Source organism: Leptodactylus fuscus, chromosome 6 (assembly GCF_031893055.1).
Source record: "Leptodactylus fuscus isolate aLepFus1 chromosome 6, aLepFus1.hap2, whole genome shotgun sequence".
Taxonomy (NCBI): Eukaryota; Metazoa; Chordata; class Amphibia; order Anura; family Leptodactylidae; genus Leptodactylus; species Leptodactylus fuscus.
In genome coordinates, this window is record NC_134270.1 from 184,831,227 (window position 1) to 184,848,544 (window position 17,318).

Below are 17,318 nucleotides of genomic sequence, written 5' to 3' on the forward strand. Positions count from 1 at the left end.
TCTCTCCAGATAGTGTATGTATAGGTGCACTGTATATTTGTCCTGTCTGTATACTGTATATCTCATATATGTCCTGTCTGTATACAGTATATCGTATACCTGTCCTGCCTGTATACAGTATATATGTTATATGTAGACCTGATTCTGATCAATCTTCTCACTGTTTATCCACAGAAATAAGAATGTCTAAGCCGGGCCATTTGGGCAAGTTGCACGCTGCAGAAGGGGGTGTGACAGGTAATGGCGGCTCCTCTGACTCTTCTCTCCAGGTTCCTGCATGTCAGATTGTCCATATGTATAGTGACAGTACTGTGAGTGTATATACAGTCATGGCCAAAAGTTTTGAGAATGTTACAAATATAATTGTTACAAAGTCTACTGCTTCAGTTGTCCTAATGGCAATTTGCATCTACTTCAGAATGTTATACAGAGTGATCAGCTTAACAGCAATTACTTTCAAAGTCAATATTTGCCTAGAAAATGAACTTTATCCCCCAAAACACATTTCAACATCATTGCAGCCCTGCCTTAAAAGGACCAGCTAAGATCGTTTCAGTGATTGCTCCAGTAACACAGGTGTGGGTGTTGATGAGGACAGGGCTGGAGATCAATCTGTCATGATTAAGTAAGAATGACACCACTGGACACTGTAAAAGGAGGCTGGTGCTTGGCATCATTGTTTCTCTTCTGTTACCCATGGTTATCTCTAAAGAAACGCGTGCAGTCATCATTGCACTGCACAAAAATGGCCTAACAGGGAAGAGTATCGCAGCTAGAAAGATTGCACCTCAGTCACCAATCTATCGCATCATCAAGAACTTCAAGGAGAGAGGTTCCATTGTTGCCAAAAAGGCTCCAGGGCGCCCAAGAAAGACCAGCAAGCGCCAGGACCGTCTCTTAAAAGTGTTTCAGCTGCGGGATCGGGCTACCAGCAGTGCAGAGCTTGCTCAGGAATGGCAGCAGGCAGGTGTGAGGGCATCCGCACGCACTGTGAGACTGCGGAGACTCTTGGAGCATGGCCTGGTCTCAAGGAGGGCAGCAAAGAAGCCACTTCTCTCCAGAAAAAACATCAGGGACAGACTGATATTCTGCAGAAGGTCCAGGGAGTGACTGCTGAGGACTGGGGGAAAGTCATTTTCTCTGATGAATCCCCTTTTCGATTGTTTGGGACATCTGGAGAACAGCTTATTGGGAGAAGAGGAGGTGAGCGCTACCACCAGTCTTGTCTCATGCCAACTGTAAAGCGTCCTGAAACCATTCATGTGTGGGGTGGCTTCTCAGCCAAGGGAATCGGCTCTCTCACAGTCTTACCTAAAAACACAGCCATGAATAAAGAATGGGACCAGAATGTCCTCCAAGAGCAACTTTTCCCAACCCTCCAAGAGCAGTTTGGCCACCAACAATGCCTTCTCCAGCATGATGGAGCACCTTGCCATAAAGCAAAGGGGAGAACTAAATGGCTCAGGGAACAAAACAGAGAGATTTTGGGTCCATGGCCTGGAAACTCCCCAGATCTTAATCCCATTGAGAACTTGTGGTCAATCATCAAGAGACGGGTGGCCAAACAAAAACCTACAAATTCTGACAAAATGCAAGCATTGATTGTGCAAGAATGGACGGCTATCAGTCAGGATTTGGTGCAGAAGGTGATTGAGAGCTGCCAGGGAGAATTGCAGAGGTCCTGAAGAAGAAGAAGGGGCAACACTGCAAATATTGCAACGCTGCAGTAACTCATTCTAACTGTCACTATAAGCTTTTATTACTCAGAATATGATTGCAATTCTATTTCTGTATGTGATAAAAACATCTGACAACACACAGAAACCAGAGGGAGCAGATCATGTGACAAGAGGAGATTTGTGGCAGTCTCAGAACTTTTGGCCATGACTGTAGGAAGCTGCGACCATCGGGTCTCCCCTCTGTGGGCCTTTCCAGTGTGAAATGTTTTTAGACTGTGGGAATGTCTTTCCAGGGTGATACATTGAGGAAGTCCTATATACTCTTCCTGTATACTCTTTATATACCTATGGGTTCCCATCATACTGACTGCAGAGCGTTGTTGTGCTGGGAACCCTGTCTGATCTGTACAGTTAGCATTGTGTAATAGGAAGTTCATCTTCTGGTTTTTGTGCTGCAGCTGCTGACTGTCCATATCATGTAGATTGTAATGTATGGATATAGTGCTCAGACAGTAGTGAAGCCCAGGACAGTATACGGTATACGGCGCCTAATGCTGCTGGACATGAGTGCCGCACTTACCCCTGGTCATGTACAAGGATCACTGGTTTTGAGATAGCCAGGACTGGGAAGATGAACCCAAGTTGGGGATGGTTTAGAGGTCTGTAACCCGATAACAGGTGTTAGTAGATGGGAAGATATTTGGGCACACCATGGCCTCCATGTCTATGGCAGTGCTGGGTCAGTCTATAACATGGAGGAGAATCCATGCAGGAGATAGTTCTACAAATGGTTAATGGGAGCAGATGACGGCCATAAGGACATACAAATGGTTAATGGGAGCAGATGACGGCCATAAGGACATACAAATGGTTAATGGGAGCAGATGACGGCCATAAGGACATACTGCAGGTTTAGGGACCCCAAGTTTGGTGACAGGTGAATAAATCCCCCTAATGTCTGACACGCGGAGCAGCGCTCTACACCCCAGACATGACAATGTGAGACAATAAATCGATTGTTTGATGTTTCCACAGACACTGAACGGAACGGGGCGGATTCTCTACATGAGGTACGGGCTCTCGGTCACCTCCATCTTTGGTGCTGCTTTAGGGTTTCTCTTTGTTGCTGAGTCTTTATCATTTATTTTGTAGGTGCAGCAAAACAAGGGATCTCCCTTCTCAATGTCTCCAAAGGTAAGTAGTCCGATCCCAATAAAGCTTCGAGCCTGCGGCGGTGAGCCTACAACTCCTATGGTGCCTGACTGCTGTAGGTAGACCTCGCTCTTGGCCTAGGCCGGGCGCTGATCTCCCAGGCCTGTGCGTGATTCACTCAGCTCTCGTCTGCAGCAGGGACATTGCAGGGGACTCCCCGCAGCCGTTGCAGCGTTGCACCCGTTTCCTGAGTTCTCGTTTCTTTTCTGTAACTTCCCCATAAAGCCCCTGTTACCGTATTTCCCCACAGACCAGAATTCTGTATTTTTTTAAATGTTTTTATTTTAAGAGGTTTCCCAGCCTGCGTGTAAAGTGCTGAATCTGAACTGGTGTAAAGGAGAAGTCAAGTCATCTATGTCTAGTGAATTGAGAAACAGGGGCCGGGTCCTCAGCACTGGCGGGATTTGTTCCTATTAAGACTTTCTTTTCATGTCTTTTCTATGTAGATTACAGATGAAGAATGTGGGGAGCGGTCCCCGTCTCTGCCCGGCACTCCCGTCCCCCCAACGCCTTCTGCTCCTCCAACCCCACAGGCTCCTTCTGCCCCTCAGCAACCACCTACCTCCCTCCCGCAGACACAGCTCCTCCTCGCTGGCAGCCAGCTGGCCGGGGTAGGTTCCTGCACATTCTCTGCCATTTTAATTCCTAAATTTGTTGGGGAATTTGTAGTTCACTCTTAAAGGCCACGCCCACATTGCAACGGTTAGTCAATGTGAACCTGTCGTAAGACACCCCCCCTGCTCTGCAGCCTGAACCAATGAGGATGCAGGGGGTGTGTCTCAGACTACCTCAAGCTCCCGCTAGCTAACCAGAAGTGTCCTTATCTGCAGCATCAGACTACACAGGGTTCCTTTGTTGTCTGTTGCCCTGGAGATACATTGGCCTGGATCGGAGCTGTATACCCAGAACAGACGATTTGGTAATGAATACTATAGCAGAGTTTCTTTAGGTTTTCTTGTAGGTTCAGAGGGAGGGACATAAAATAAAGTGGTGAATGTGACCTTAAATATGTCCCAGGTGATTGTTTAGAAAAAAAATTGTCCCCGCAGCTGGTCTTGCTCTGTTGGGTCCAGATGCCTGCGATGTCGTGTTCAGGATGTTCACCGACGTTTCTGAACCACAAGTGTCTGATCAGCAGTAACGTGTTATTTTGTAAATGCAGTCAGGCGGCGGGCACACTCGCAGGTTTTGTTGATGCTGAATTTCCACCTGTCCGCTATACTCTGTGTTCTTTCCTTTGGCTTCAGAAAACTGCACACAAAAATCTGCAAGTGTGAGCCACGCCTGAGGATGGAGGAGCTATTGCTTGTCCTAGGCTGATGCTAAGTTCATGCACCTGAATCCAGTCTGAGTCAGCAGGGTGCGTGTGCGGGGTGTGTGAGTGGGGTATGTGTATATGGGGTCTGTGAGCAGGAAGGGTGTATAAATAGGGTGTGTGTGCGTGCGTGCGTGCATGCAGTTCTGTAGGGTGTGTGTTCAGAGTGTATTTTGGATGTGTGCAGGGTGTATGTGCAGTGCGTGTGTTTATGTGCAGTGTGTGTGTGTGCGTGGTGTATCTGCAGTGTATGTGCAGTGTATGCAGGGTGTATCTGCAGTGTGTGTGTGTATTCGCAGTGTGTGCGGGGTGTATCTGCAGTGTGTGTGTGTATTCGCAGTGTGTGCGGGGTGTATCTGCAGTGTGTGTGTGTATTCGCAGTGTGTGCGGGGTGTATCTGCAGTGTGTGTATTCGCAGTGTGTGCGGGGTGTATCTGCAGTGTGTGTGGGGTATGTGTGCAGTGTGTGTATGCGCAGTGTGTGCAGGGTGCAGTGTGTGCGGGGTGTATGCGCAGTGTGTGTGTGCGGGGTGTATGTATGTGTGTGCAGGGTGCAGTGTGTGCGGGGTGTATGCGCAGTGTGTGTGGGGTGTATGTGCGGGGTATATGTGCGGGGTGTATGCGCAGGGTGTATGTGCAATGTGTGTGGGGTGTATGTGCAGTGTGTGTGGGGTGTGTGCACGCAATGTATGTGCAGTGTGTGGGGGGTATATGTGCGGGGTGTATGTGCAGTGTGTGTGGGTGTATATACAGTGTGTGCGGGATGTATGTGCAGTGTGTGGGGTGTATGTGCAGTGTGTACGGGGTGTATGTGCAGTGTGCGGGGTGTATGTGCAGTGTGTAGGTGTATATACAGTGTGTGCGGGGTGTATGTGCAGTGTGTGGGGGTGTATATACAGTGTGTGCAGGGTGTATGTGCAGTGTGCGGGGTGTATGTGCAGTGTGTACGGGGTGTATGTGCAGTGTGCGGGGTGTATGTGCAGTGTGTAGGTGTATATATAGTGTGTGCGGGGTGTATGTGCAGTGTGTGGGGGTGTATATACAGTGTGTGCAGGGTGTATGTGCAGTGTGCGGGGTGTATGTGCAGTGTGTACGGGGTGTATGTGCAGTGTGCGGGGTGTATGTGCAGTGTGTAGGTGTATATATAGTGTGTGCGGGGTGTATGTGCAGTGTGTGGGGGTGTATATACAGTGTGTGCAGGGTGTATGTGCAGTGTGTGGGGTGTATGTGCAGTGTGTACGGGGTGTATGTGCAGTGTGCGGGGTGTATGTGCAGTGTGTAGGTGTATATACAGTGTGTGCGGGGTGTATGTGCAGTGTGTGGGGGTGTATATACAGTGTGTGCAGGGTGTATGTGCGGGGTGTGTGTGGGATGTATGTGCAGTGTGTGGGGGTTATATGTGCGGGGTGTGTGTGGGGTATATGTGCGGGGTGTATGTGCAGTGTGTGTGGGGTATATGTGCGGGGTGTGTGGGGTATATGTGTGGGGTGTATGTGCAGTGTGTGGGGGTGTATATACAGTGTGTGTGGGGTGTATGTGCAGTGTGTGGGGGTGTATATACAGTGTGTGCGGGGTGTATGTGCAGTGTGTGTGGGTGTATAAACAGTGTGTGTGGGGTATATGTGCGGGGTGTATGTGCAGTGTGTGGGGGTGTATATACAGTGTGTGCAGGGTGTATGTGCAGTGTGTGGGGGTGTATATACAGTGTGTGCGGGATGTATGCAGTGTGTGGGGGTGTATATACAGTGTGTGTGGGGGGGTTTATGTGTGGGATGTATGTGCAGTGTGTGGGGGTTATATGTGCGGGGTGTATGTGCAGTATGCGGGGTGTATGTGCAGTGTGTGTGGGGTATATGTGCAGTGTGTGCGGGGTGTATGTGCAGTGTGTGGGGGTGTATATACAGTGTGTGCAGGGTGTATGTGCAGTGTGTGGGGGTGTATATACAGTGTGTGCGGGATGTATGTGCAGTGTGTGGGGGTGTATATACAGTGTGTGTGGGGGGGTTTATGTGTGGGATGTATGTGCAGTGTGTGGGGGTTATATGTGCGGGGTGTATGTGCAGTATGCGGGGTGTATGTGCAGTGTGTGTGGGGTATATGTGCAGTGTGTGCGGGGTGTATGTGCAGTGTGTGCGGGGTGTATGTGCAGTGTGTGCGGGGTTTATGTGCAGTGTGTGCGGGGTGTATGTGCAGTGTGTGCGGGGTGTATGTGCAGTGTGTGTGGGGTATATGTGCGGGGTGTATGTGCAGTGTGTGCGGGGTATATGTGCAGTGTGTGTGGGGTATATGTGCGGGGTGTATGTGCAGTGTGTGCGGGGTGTATGTGCAGTGTGTGTGGGGTGTATGTGCAGTGTGTGCGGGGTGTATGCGCAGTGTGTGGGGGTGTACTGTACATTTGGTGAGCCGGTGTGTCTCGCCCCTCTGCATGTCTCACTATAGATATGACTGCAGGTATTGAGCTATTTGCAGCTTTGGCTTCCCTGGGATTGTCTTTTCTCACTGCCTTGTCTTTTTCTCCTTTGTCCCCTGTGTCCTCCTTGTATTTTTTGCTTTCCCCTTCTGCCCCTTGGTGTGGCTGCAGCTCACTGCTCTCCTCCCTGCACAGCAGCAGCTTCTTCTCCAGCAAGCTCAGCTTCTAGCCGCCGCCGTCCAGCAATCCAACGCTGCCGCCGCCGCCAGCGCCTCCCAGTCAGGCTCCGACTCCCAGTCTACCCCCAGCAGCCAACAGCAGCCCCCCCAACTTGCTTTGTCCCAGCCCATCCACCTCACTGCACAGGTGAGCAAGGCGTCTGTCCAGGGTCACCGTCATTGGGATGGGCTTTGTATTCGGCTTTGTATTTCGGCTCAGTCGCAGCAGTCAGGCTTCTGTTCAGGTTTCCTTCAGTTTTTGTTTTGTGAGTTTAGAGCAGATCTAGCGGCCGTCCGATCCCATGGACTCCCCCGCCTATAGGATCAAAGATTCCAAGAACCTGAACAAAACCTGACCGTGTAAACTGAGCCTTACAGGAGCATTTCTGTACAATGAGGAGGAAGTTTCTAGAACCTGAACCTTGTTATCAGCGTAATATATATATACTGCCCCTCAACTGCAGAGGTATACAGGCAGCGCCCACAGCTGTCATAGGGTGCAAAGTGAGCAGGAGCGCCCCTCAGTGCAAGCAAAAAGTAATTGCATGAGACCCTAAATATCAGGGGAACCCCAACTGGTGAGATATATACTGTATATAGTATGTCTACTGTATATATAGTATATATACCAGCAGCCGCCAGGGCTTTTTTTTTTTTTTTTAAGGGAGTCTATCATTATTATTTCCTTTTTTACCTATGTACACCTAGGAGTACCCCTTTAAGAAAGCCTCTTCTTCTCTTACCGTTATTATTCTGATCCGCTCCTCAGAAATCTCTTCTGTCTTCCTTATGTAAATGAGTTTTTAGACAGCAAAGGACGTCCCCTGTGCTGCTTGAGAACTCTCCAGCGACACCTCCATCTTCTTCTCCGGGCCACCTCTTTTCCCGCATCACGGTCGCGTCTTCATCCCAAACTACCAACTGCGCATGTCCGTCGGCCATTTTCCTGTGGCTGCTCCTGTTCGGCTGACGGACATGCGCAGTCGGTGCCCTTTTGCTGTCTAAAAACTCATTTACATAAGGAAGAAAGAAGAGATTTCTGAGGAGCGGATCAGAATAATAAAGGTAAGAGAAGAAGAGGCTTTCTTAAAGGGGTACTCCTACATGTACTTAGGTAAAAAAGGGAATTCTAATGATAGACTCTCTTTAAGTTGACCACTACCTATTGAATTATGTGATAGACAAAAGTGGAGACCACTAAGGGGGTATTATACTGTATGTGGGGTCAGTGTGGGGGTATTATACTATATGTGGGGGTATTATACTATGTGTGGGGGTATTATACTATGTGGTGACACCGGGGGGCATTATATTATGTGTCTGTATGTAGCGGCATTATTCTGTATGTGGGTATACTAAACAAGTGAAAATACTGTGTGGAGACATTAAGGCAGATTATACAGTGTATGGGGGGACACTAGGGAGCAGTATTGGGGGAGCCCCGACCTCTTTCCTTACAGCCCCCGATGTGCCCCTGCCTGCCGGCAGCCATGTCCTGTGCCCTGCGGTGCGCTGGATGACTTGTACTTCTCCTTTCAGTTACTGTACACACTATATATCAGGGCTGAGGATCTGTGTATACGGCAGGTGACAGGAAGCCGCTCGGCGCGCTCTCTAGTTTATCTCCGGTATCTTCACTTCTCACAAGCTCCTTATATTATTACTGAAAATAGCAGCCATGATTTCCCCCGCAGACCGCAGGAGCCGGCACAGCCGCCCCCATCACATCATCGAGAGATCCTCCATGTACTGTAGTGACAGACTCCTCCTGTATGAGGAGCGGCGGCTGTACGCAGTGCCATATAAAGGAGTCCTCCGACATACTGACTATGACCCAGAGGTCCGGGAAGATGTGGGTGACAGCACAGGCAGCGATGTAGTCACAGTCCTGACCATACAAATGCGGGTGATTTCCTCATGTACCTGTCAGGTGTTTTCTGTTCTCACAGTGAATCTTTACGGTTTGCTGTGATGTCATCACGTAGGTCGTATAGGTGACAGGTCGGGGCCTAGTCCTCCTTGTTCTACATGTTGTCGTATTGCCAGTTCTGTCTCCAGTTTTGCGGTTTTCCTGCACATTTTCTCCTCTCTTACGGTTTTTCCTTCACTGACACCTATTTTCTGCAGGATATCCAACAACTGCTGCAGCTCCAGCAACTGGTCCTGGTCCCCGGGCATCCTCTGCAGTCCCCCACACAATTCCTGCTGCCCCAAGCAGGGCAAGGCCAACAAGGTGAGAGTCATTACCTATGGAAAGCTGATGAATACACCGACTGTATCCTATGGGGACTATAGGCAGTAATAAGTGGTGATGGTGATGCAGATGTTCTGCTGATCTGCCCGTGCGCACACACATAGACCTGCAGGACAAGCTGCAGCACAACCTTAACTATCACTTATAACCCTAAGGCTGAGTTCACACTGTGGTGTTCTTTGGAAAATACTTGGCAGAAAAATCTGCTGAGCGTTTTATGTGCGGATAGTGTTGCACATACTGGGGAGCTTCTGCCTTAGTGTCCACCTGGTCTGTGCTCCCTCGTCGGCCCCTTCAATGGTCGCTTCATTCCATTGAACACAATGGGGGACATATTGGAGACAGACAACCCCAAACAACACGGTTTATAACTGCTCTCTTGTGGTAAGGTGCACTGTCACGGGATGGTTAGAGTCTATACTATAGGCCATGTGTAATATATATTTCATGTGGAATGTATTCTCTAACCTGTTATATACATCAATGTGTAGTTGGCTGATTGGGGTCTAGTGTGTTAGCACATTGTATGCAAATACCTCTAACTAGTGAGGACCAGTGAGGACAATGGGTGGAGATAATCTGATCGGTGTCTCCAAGAAGATGTTGGATGGTGCATTGTCCATAGTAGACAGGGAGTCTGCTCTCCTTGGTATAGGTGAGGGGGGAAGGATCTGTGACTCAGCCCTTCCCACCCACAGATATAGGTGTAACAGTCTTAGTATATAGTTGTAGCTGCAGTTAGTATGTGTTAGCCGGCCTGTGCACAGCTCTGCAGAGAGCCAGGATTTAGTTACAGGACCAAGGAACCAAAGCTATCATTGGATTGTGACTTCTGTGGACTTATTGTTATTACGGTTGATGTGACCGCCACCGGCTACTAACTTTGTGGATTACAATAAATTGCTGTTGTCTCCCGACCTCTTGCGTCCGTGTTGATTCAAAAGACCTTCCGGAGGAAGACGTATACCTTTGCTCCGTGACATCTGGTTGGCAGCGGTGGGATCAACAGCGGACAGCGAGATGGACTACAGCAGCTCAGTGATTAATGGAGCCACAACCTCAGAATACAGGAACTGGACTATGGCAAGTCTACAAGTAAGGGCCCGGGAACTAAACCTGAGTTACCAGGGAAGAACGAAAGAGCAACTGATCGAGGCACTGGAGGAGATGACCCTGCAAAGCGACCATGAGGAGGGCTGCCCCCAGGAGACTGGAGAGATACAGGAGTGGCAGGTACAGACCCAAAAGAGCAGATGGGTTGTTTTGTATGAGGAGGAGTTGGCAGTGCTGGGGCTAGGAGCAACTGCAGAGCAAAGGAGTAGAGCATTACAGAGGGCTCAGGAAACGGAGAAGGAGGAACAGAGAATGGCGCATGAAAAGGAAAGAATGGCGCATGAAATGCGAATGGCTGAGATAACTGCGCGGAATTATAATCAAACGTCGACCCCCAGCCCAACAGTGAGAGAACCACCATATGTCTCCCATAAACACTTCAAGACCTTTGATGAAGCGGCTGGGGATGTTGATGGATATTTTCAGGACTTCGAACACCAGTGCCGCCTGATGGAAGTCCCAGAGAAGGATTGGGTCCGGTATCTGGTGGGGCACCTACGAGATGGGGCTGCGGAAGCTCTCAGAGCCATGGACCCTAGTGATCAGCGGGACTATGAGGCCATTAAAAGAGCGGTGCAGAAGTATTATGCAGTCACTCCAGAGACCTACCGAGTTCAGTTCCGCTCTTTGTCTTACAATGGGGGAAGCTCCTTCCACATGTTCGCCCACAAGTTGAAGCAAGCATGCAAGCGCTGGCTAGAAGGAGAGGAGGCTGTCACAGTCGATAAGATCCTCCAAGTCATACTTAAGGAACAGTTCTTTTCCCAGTGCCCCGCTGAGATCCGTGAGTGGGTGCTGGAACGGAACCCAGCCACAGTTGAGCAAGCTGCTTCTCTTGCAGATGAGGGCCTGACCATCAAGCCGCAGTGGAAGAGGTTGTTTGCAGAGGAGCGGAAAACTACCACAGTCCGCCAGACACCCTTCAGCCAGCCACCCACCTTTCGTGTCCGGCCTCAGGATTACAATTCCCCCTCTACCCCTGCCCCAGCCCATCGGCCTCCAGCTATAAACAACCCTGTCCCTAGACAACGACCCACTGGAAGAATGCTAGAGCGCAGATGTTTTGGGTGCGGGCGGCCTGGACATTTGCAAGCTAGCTGCCCTGCTAACATGGGGGCACGGGCCACCGTGGCATCCCGGCCTATTCACTACCTGGGAACCACCCCTAGGACAGAAAGTTTGGCCCCATTTCCAGATGACTCCATGAATGACCCATCTGTTCCACCTCCAGGGGTCTATGGGATTCAGCCTTCCGCCACACATCCCGCAAACCTTCAGAGGAAGCACTTGCAGGAGGTCCTACTGGATGGCCGAACAGTTGTTGGATTCCGGGACTCGGGAGCTTTCCTAACGGTAGCGGACCCCCGAGTAGATCGACCCGAGGCCCTAGAGGAGGGCCCTGGCCTTTCTATCGAGTTGGCAGGAGGTACTCGGAAACGTATTCCTAAAGCTACCGTGGAACTCGACTATGGTTATGGACCAAAACGATGCACAATTGGTGTGATGAGCGGGCTGCCGGCCGATGTTCTGTTAGGCAACGATGTTGGAAATCTACAGTGCCACTTTGTGGGAGCAGTGACCCGAAGCCAAGCTCAGAGAGATGCCAACATGGATCCACCGGATTTTCTGCCAGATGCCAGCCCTTCAAACCTACAACTTTACCATTCAGTACCGCCGAGGGAACCAACACCAGAACGCAGATGGGTTATCCCGGCAGGAGGAAATATGAGCTATAGAGACTGATGTGCATTCCCCAATTTACCTGTGTAGGCCAATTGTGTCATGCACATGTTCTGAGAGGGGGAGGGGTTGTCACGGGATGTTTAGAGTATATTCTATAGGCAATGTGTAATATATATTTCATGTGGAATGTATTCTCTAACCTGTTGTATACATCAATGTGTAGTTGGCTGATTGGGGTCTAGTGTGTTAGCACATTGTATGCAAATCCCTCTAACTAGTGAGGACCAGTGAGGACAATGGGTGGAGATAATCTGATCAGTGTCTCCAAGAAGATGTTGGATGGTGCATTGTCCATAGTAGACAGGGAGTCTGCTCTCCTTGGTATAGGTGAGGGGGGAAGAATCTGTGACTCAGCCCTTCCCCCCACAGATATAGGTGTAACAGTCTTAGTATATAGTTGTAGCTAGCAGTTAGTATGTGTTAGCCGGCCTGTGCACAGCTCTGCAGAGAGCCAGGATTTAGTTACAGGACCAAGGAACCAAAGCTATCATTGGATTGTGACTTCTGTGGACTTATTGTTATTACGGTTGATGTGACCGCCACCGGCTACTAACTTTGTGGATTATAATAAATTGCTGTTGTCTCCCGACCTCTTGCGTCCGTGTTGATTCAAAAGACCATCCGGAGGAAGACGTATACCTTTGCTCCGTGACATGCACCATCGGGGCGGGGGTGGAGCTCAGCCATATACGGGGTGGGGGGACGTATAGGATGCATATGTGATGTCATATGATGATTTTCTCTCTTTCTTCTCCTCCAGGCCTCCTTTCTGCACCAAATCTCTTCCAGCTACCTCAACAAAGCCAGGGGAATCTCATCCCGGGTCAGCCGAGGCCTGGCCTTCCCTCTCAGGTCAGTAGTGTATAGGATCCATAGGCTCAGCCCTTATAGTCCACTCTTAGACCTGTACTTAACCCCTTCCTGTCACACCCTGTATGGGACTTGCCCCCTGGGGGTCGGATCGTCTGTACTAATGGATTACATAATGTTGTAAAATCACTTGACTTACATTACAGTCTACATGGGCCCCCGATCTAACTCCACATGGCGGTGCCCATGCACCCCCATCTTGTCCACATTGAGGCATATGAAGAGTTAATTCAGAGAGGACTGTGATCACAGCCAATGGCACCCGCCAGCTCCTGTATACAGTCCCATCACCCTGCGTACGTCTGATCCTATAAAGATTTCTGTGTCTTCCCTGCAGGCTGTGTCGCGCCCAGGACCCCAGGATCCACCACTCCTGTCACACACAGAGCCCAGCTCCCACCCGGAGGAGCCCAGTGACTTAGAGGAGTTAGAACAATTTGCCAGAACGTTCAAGCAGCGAAGGATTAAACTGGGATTTACTCAGGTGGGGAGATGACGTGTATGGCCAATCTAGTGCTGTCATGTCTGTCGGACACTTTATAGCCGTGTAGGAGCGTCCACCGTACAGTCACTGCTGGGGTAGAAAAATGTTCTTACTGCATAGGATGGGACTTTAGCCCAATGGAGGCCACAACAACAAGTATGACTTCACTGGGCAAATAGCGGAAAAGCCATAGGTCTTATGTAGGGGTATGTTTCATGTAATAGTACATCTCATGTAGGGGTATGTCTGATGTAGGGGTACGTCTGATGTAGGGGTACGTCTGATGTAGGGGTACGTCTGATGTAGGGGTACGTCTGATGTAGGGGTACGTCTGATGTAGGGGTATGTCTGATGTAGGGGGACGTCTCGTGTAGGGGGACGGCTCGTGTAGGGGGACGGCTCGTGTAGGGGGATGTCTCATGTAGGGGGACCTCTGATGTAGGGGTACATCTCGTGTAGGGGGGACGTCTCGTGTAGGGGGACGGCTTGTGTAGGGGGACGTCTCGTGTAGGGGGACGTCTCGTGTAGGGGGATGTCTCGTGTAGGGGGACGTCTCGTGTAGGGGGACGTCTCGTGTAGGGGGACGTCTCGTGTAGGGGGACGTCTCGTGTAGGGGGACGTCTCGTGTAGGGGGACGTCTCGTGTAGGGGGACGTCTGATGTAGGGGTATGTCTCGTATAGGGGGACGTCTCATGTAGGGGGACGGCTCGTGTAGGGGGACGGCTTGTGTAGGGGGATGTCTTGTGTAGGGGACCTCTGATGTAGGAGTACGTCTCGTGTAGGGGGGACGTCTCCTGTAGGGATCTATTTCATATTCATGTACATTTTATGTACCAGGAGCTTATCTGTTGTCTGCAGATGCAGCTTGAGAGGGATCTGGTAGCACCTGCCTATTATAGAGATGATATATACTGCTGACATGGCTCCTCGGGGGCGGGAAGCCAGACTAGTCCCACCCCCTAATTCAGATTTGTGGGAAGTAGCCATATAGAGCCCCTCTGTCTACAGAAAGTGTTAACCAAAAGGAATTAGCCCAAGGGCCACTGGCAGCATAACCAGACCCTGTGTCCCAGGCCACCGGACAACAGGGGCCCATTCTGGTATAGGGCCTCACCTCCTCTGTGTATGTGCCGCTGCGTCCATGCTATTAGGAGCCGGTGTTACACAATGTATTGAGGGTCTTCTTCTCTTACAGGGGGATGTCGGCCTGGCCATGGGAAAGCTTTATGGAAATGATTTCTCTCAGACGACCATCTCCCGTTTTGAGGCGCTTAACCTGAGTTTCAAGAATATGTGCAAGCTAAAACCATTACTGCAGAAGTGGCTGAGCGACGCAGGTAAGATGGAGGCTCGGGGGGGGCGAGGAGCCGGCGCTTACTCTTCTAATAGCTGTAGGTAACACTCATGTCCTCTGCCCAGAAACCATGTCTGTGGACAGCACTCTGCCCAGTCCCAACCCTCTGAGCAGTCCTGGGGGAGGCTATGAAGGGCTTCCTGGTCGTAGACGTAAGAAACGCACCAGCATCGAGACCAATGTGCGCTTCGCACTGGAGAAAAGTTTTATTGCGGTGAGATTTTGGGGTAACCGCGAGTACTTGTGCTCCCTATAAGGGTCAGACATGTCTCTCATCATCTCTTCTCCATCTCATTACTCCTGTGTCCTACAGAACCAGAAACCTACCTCGGAGGAGATCCTTGTGATTGCTGAGCAGCTGAACATGGAGAAGGAAGTGATCCGCGTCTGGTTCTGTAACCGCCGGCAGAAGGAGAAACGCATCAATCCTTGTAGCAGTATGCCGCTTATACCGAGCCAGAGCAAGGGACAGCTATATGGGAGCCATATGGTAAACACCCTGTAGGGGGCGTCACACTCACAGCCTCTGACTACAGCACTGTTCTCCGTGTAGTCAGAGGCCGACATTGCACTTTATGTCACATTACTCAGATCTCCGTCATTTTACATCGGTTGGGTCCAGTCAATGTGTGGTCGGCCTTGAATGGTCCAGCTGGTGATGCGGTCATTGTACTGGGCACCTCCAGTGGGTCGTTCCTCCTGTCTGTGTCCTCTGCTGTTCCTCATCCACCCTGCACTCTCTCATGTTTGCTCCTTTCCTTGGTTTGCTCCAGGTGTCTCCCCCGGTGTCTGCCCCCACGCTCACTTCCCAGGCTTCCAGTAATCTCAGCACAACAGGTAACCGCATCGCCTTTACTTCTCACTGCATGCTGTAATGGTGTGACCCTTGTGTATGGTGAGACCGCCGCACCCTGGAACGTATGTCACGGCATCATGGTGGTGGCAACGCATGTCACACTGCACTGCTGCAAATATGAAGGCTATCTGCACTGGGGAATCGAAACATGTTCCCAGACCCGTGTGCTGCGATGTTGGCACTAGTCCTGGCTAACCTAAACCTGTCCCTAGACCTGTGTGCTGCCCTGTAGGTACACACTGGACCAGTATATGCCTTATATACAGTATTTTGGGAGTCACTGGCTGTCACATGCCTGTATCCTAACTCTATACATATCAGATGTATACTGGGGGGAGGGGAACCTCCATCATATCCAGAAAATTGCACTTCATGTAGCGATTTTACCTTCCACCCGTCTTATAATTCTTTGTTACCTGCTTCTGTTCTTTCATATTTAGTGACTACCTTACCTTCCGCAATGGGGTCTCTTGTACATCCCCGTCCACCATCCAACACAGCGCCCCCATCTGCCACACCTCCTCCAAGCAACAGCACAAGTGCAAGTCCCCAGAGCAGCACCCACTCTGGGCTCAGCCTGACCGGACTCAGCCCCAGTACAGGGTAAGTACCAAAACGTGATTCCGGAGCCCTGGCAGTGCCGCAGTAGGATGGCGGCTTTATATACAGTGCGGTCTCTGGACACGACAGTAGCAGCGTATAAGTGGACAGCGGACGCGACTAACTCCTTGTGCCCCATGTCACTAGGGCAGCCTGCAAAATATCTGCCATGATGACCTAGGGTCCTTTCCTATATTTAGTCAGTGCCGTGCATCATATATATATATGTGTATGTATATAGGTGTATCTATATACAAGGTCTCCCAGCAATGCACATGTATATACATGTATATCACAATGAATGGGGAGCTGATAGGATGGGGTCTGTATATATATATGGAGCTTTACATGAGGTCGTCTCCTCCAGTCCCCACTACCACTTTCCCCTTTTGCCATGACCTCTTCCCCTGTCGGCCTGAGGTGGCGCTAGCTGTCGGTCCGCGCTGCTTTCCTGTATTTCCCGCATAGGACTGTATGGACGATGTTATGTCAGGTCTCAGATTGGCGCACAATGTCTTTCCCTTCTTATCCATCTTCTTGGTCTTGCAGGGGCACAGTGCTCGGGGTCAGCCCGGGGTTGAACTCAGCCCTCATGGCTGGAAACCCACTGGCCACCATACAAGGTTTGTAGGACAGGAGGAGTCACATGGACTGCCTTGTGACTGTTCACACTGTGCATGCGTCATCACATCAACATTTGTACTGGTGGACTGTGACGTTTCCATTCCCGCTGTATACCACGTGTGGGGTGAGGGGCGGATCAGGGGTAAAATTCAGGAGACAATCAGACATAAGGAATCCCATAATCCTCAGCACTGGCACAGACGGGCGCTGACCTCTAAAAGTGTAGAATTAAAGGGAATGTGTCATCAGAACGTGGCGGGTCAGGATTACAGGTCATACAGAACGTGGCGAGTCAGGTGTACAGGTCATACAGAACGTGGCAGGTCAGGATTACAGGTCATACAGAACGTGGCGGGACAGGATTACAGGTCATACAGAACGTGGCAGGTCAGGATTACAGGTCATACAGAACGTGGCAGGTCAGGATTACAGGTCATACAGAACGTGGCAGGTCAGGATTACAGGTCATACAGAACGTGGCAGGTCAGGATTACAGGTCATACAGAACGTGGCGGGACAGGATTACAGGTCATACAGAACGTGGCGGGTCAGGATTACAGGTCATACAGAACGTGGCAGGTCAGGAT

General features: G+C 50.4%; 1 protein-coding gene across 1 annotated transcript in view; it reads left to right on the forward strand.

Moving 5' to 3' along the window:
* Window positions 1-17,318, forward strand: part of POU2F2 (POU class 2 homeobox 2) — a 74,293-nt gene that overhangs the window by 54,941 nt on the left and 2,034 nt on the right. Inside the window, exons 2-14 of the mRNA XM_075278008.1 lie at window positions 175-237; window positions 2,715-2,749; window positions 2,832-2,873; window positions 3,338-3,502; window positions 6,787-6,981; window positions 8,961-9,066; window positions 12,704-12,795; window positions 13,151-13,297; window positions 14,493-14,634; window positions 14,717-14,865; window positions 14,965-15,141; window positions 15,425-15,488; window positions 15,948-16,110. Coding sequence (XP_075134109.1) covers window positions 175-237; window positions 2,715-2,749; window positions 2,832-2,873; window positions 3,338-3,502; window positions 6,787-6,981; window positions 8,961-9,066; window positions 12,704-12,795; window positions 13,151-13,297; window positions 14,493-14,634; window positions 14,717-14,865; window positions 14,965-15,141; window positions 15,425-15,488; window positions 15,948-16,110 — 1,540 coding nt within the window. The remainder of the gene's footprint in view (window positions 1-174; window positions 238-2,714; window positions 2,750-2,831; window positions 2,874-3,337; window positions 3,503-6,786; window positions 6,982-8,960; window positions 9,067-12,703; window positions 12,796-13,150; window positions 13,298-14,492; window positions 14,635-14,716; window positions 14,866-14,964; window positions 15,142-15,424; window positions 15,489-15,947; window positions 16,111-17,318) is intronic.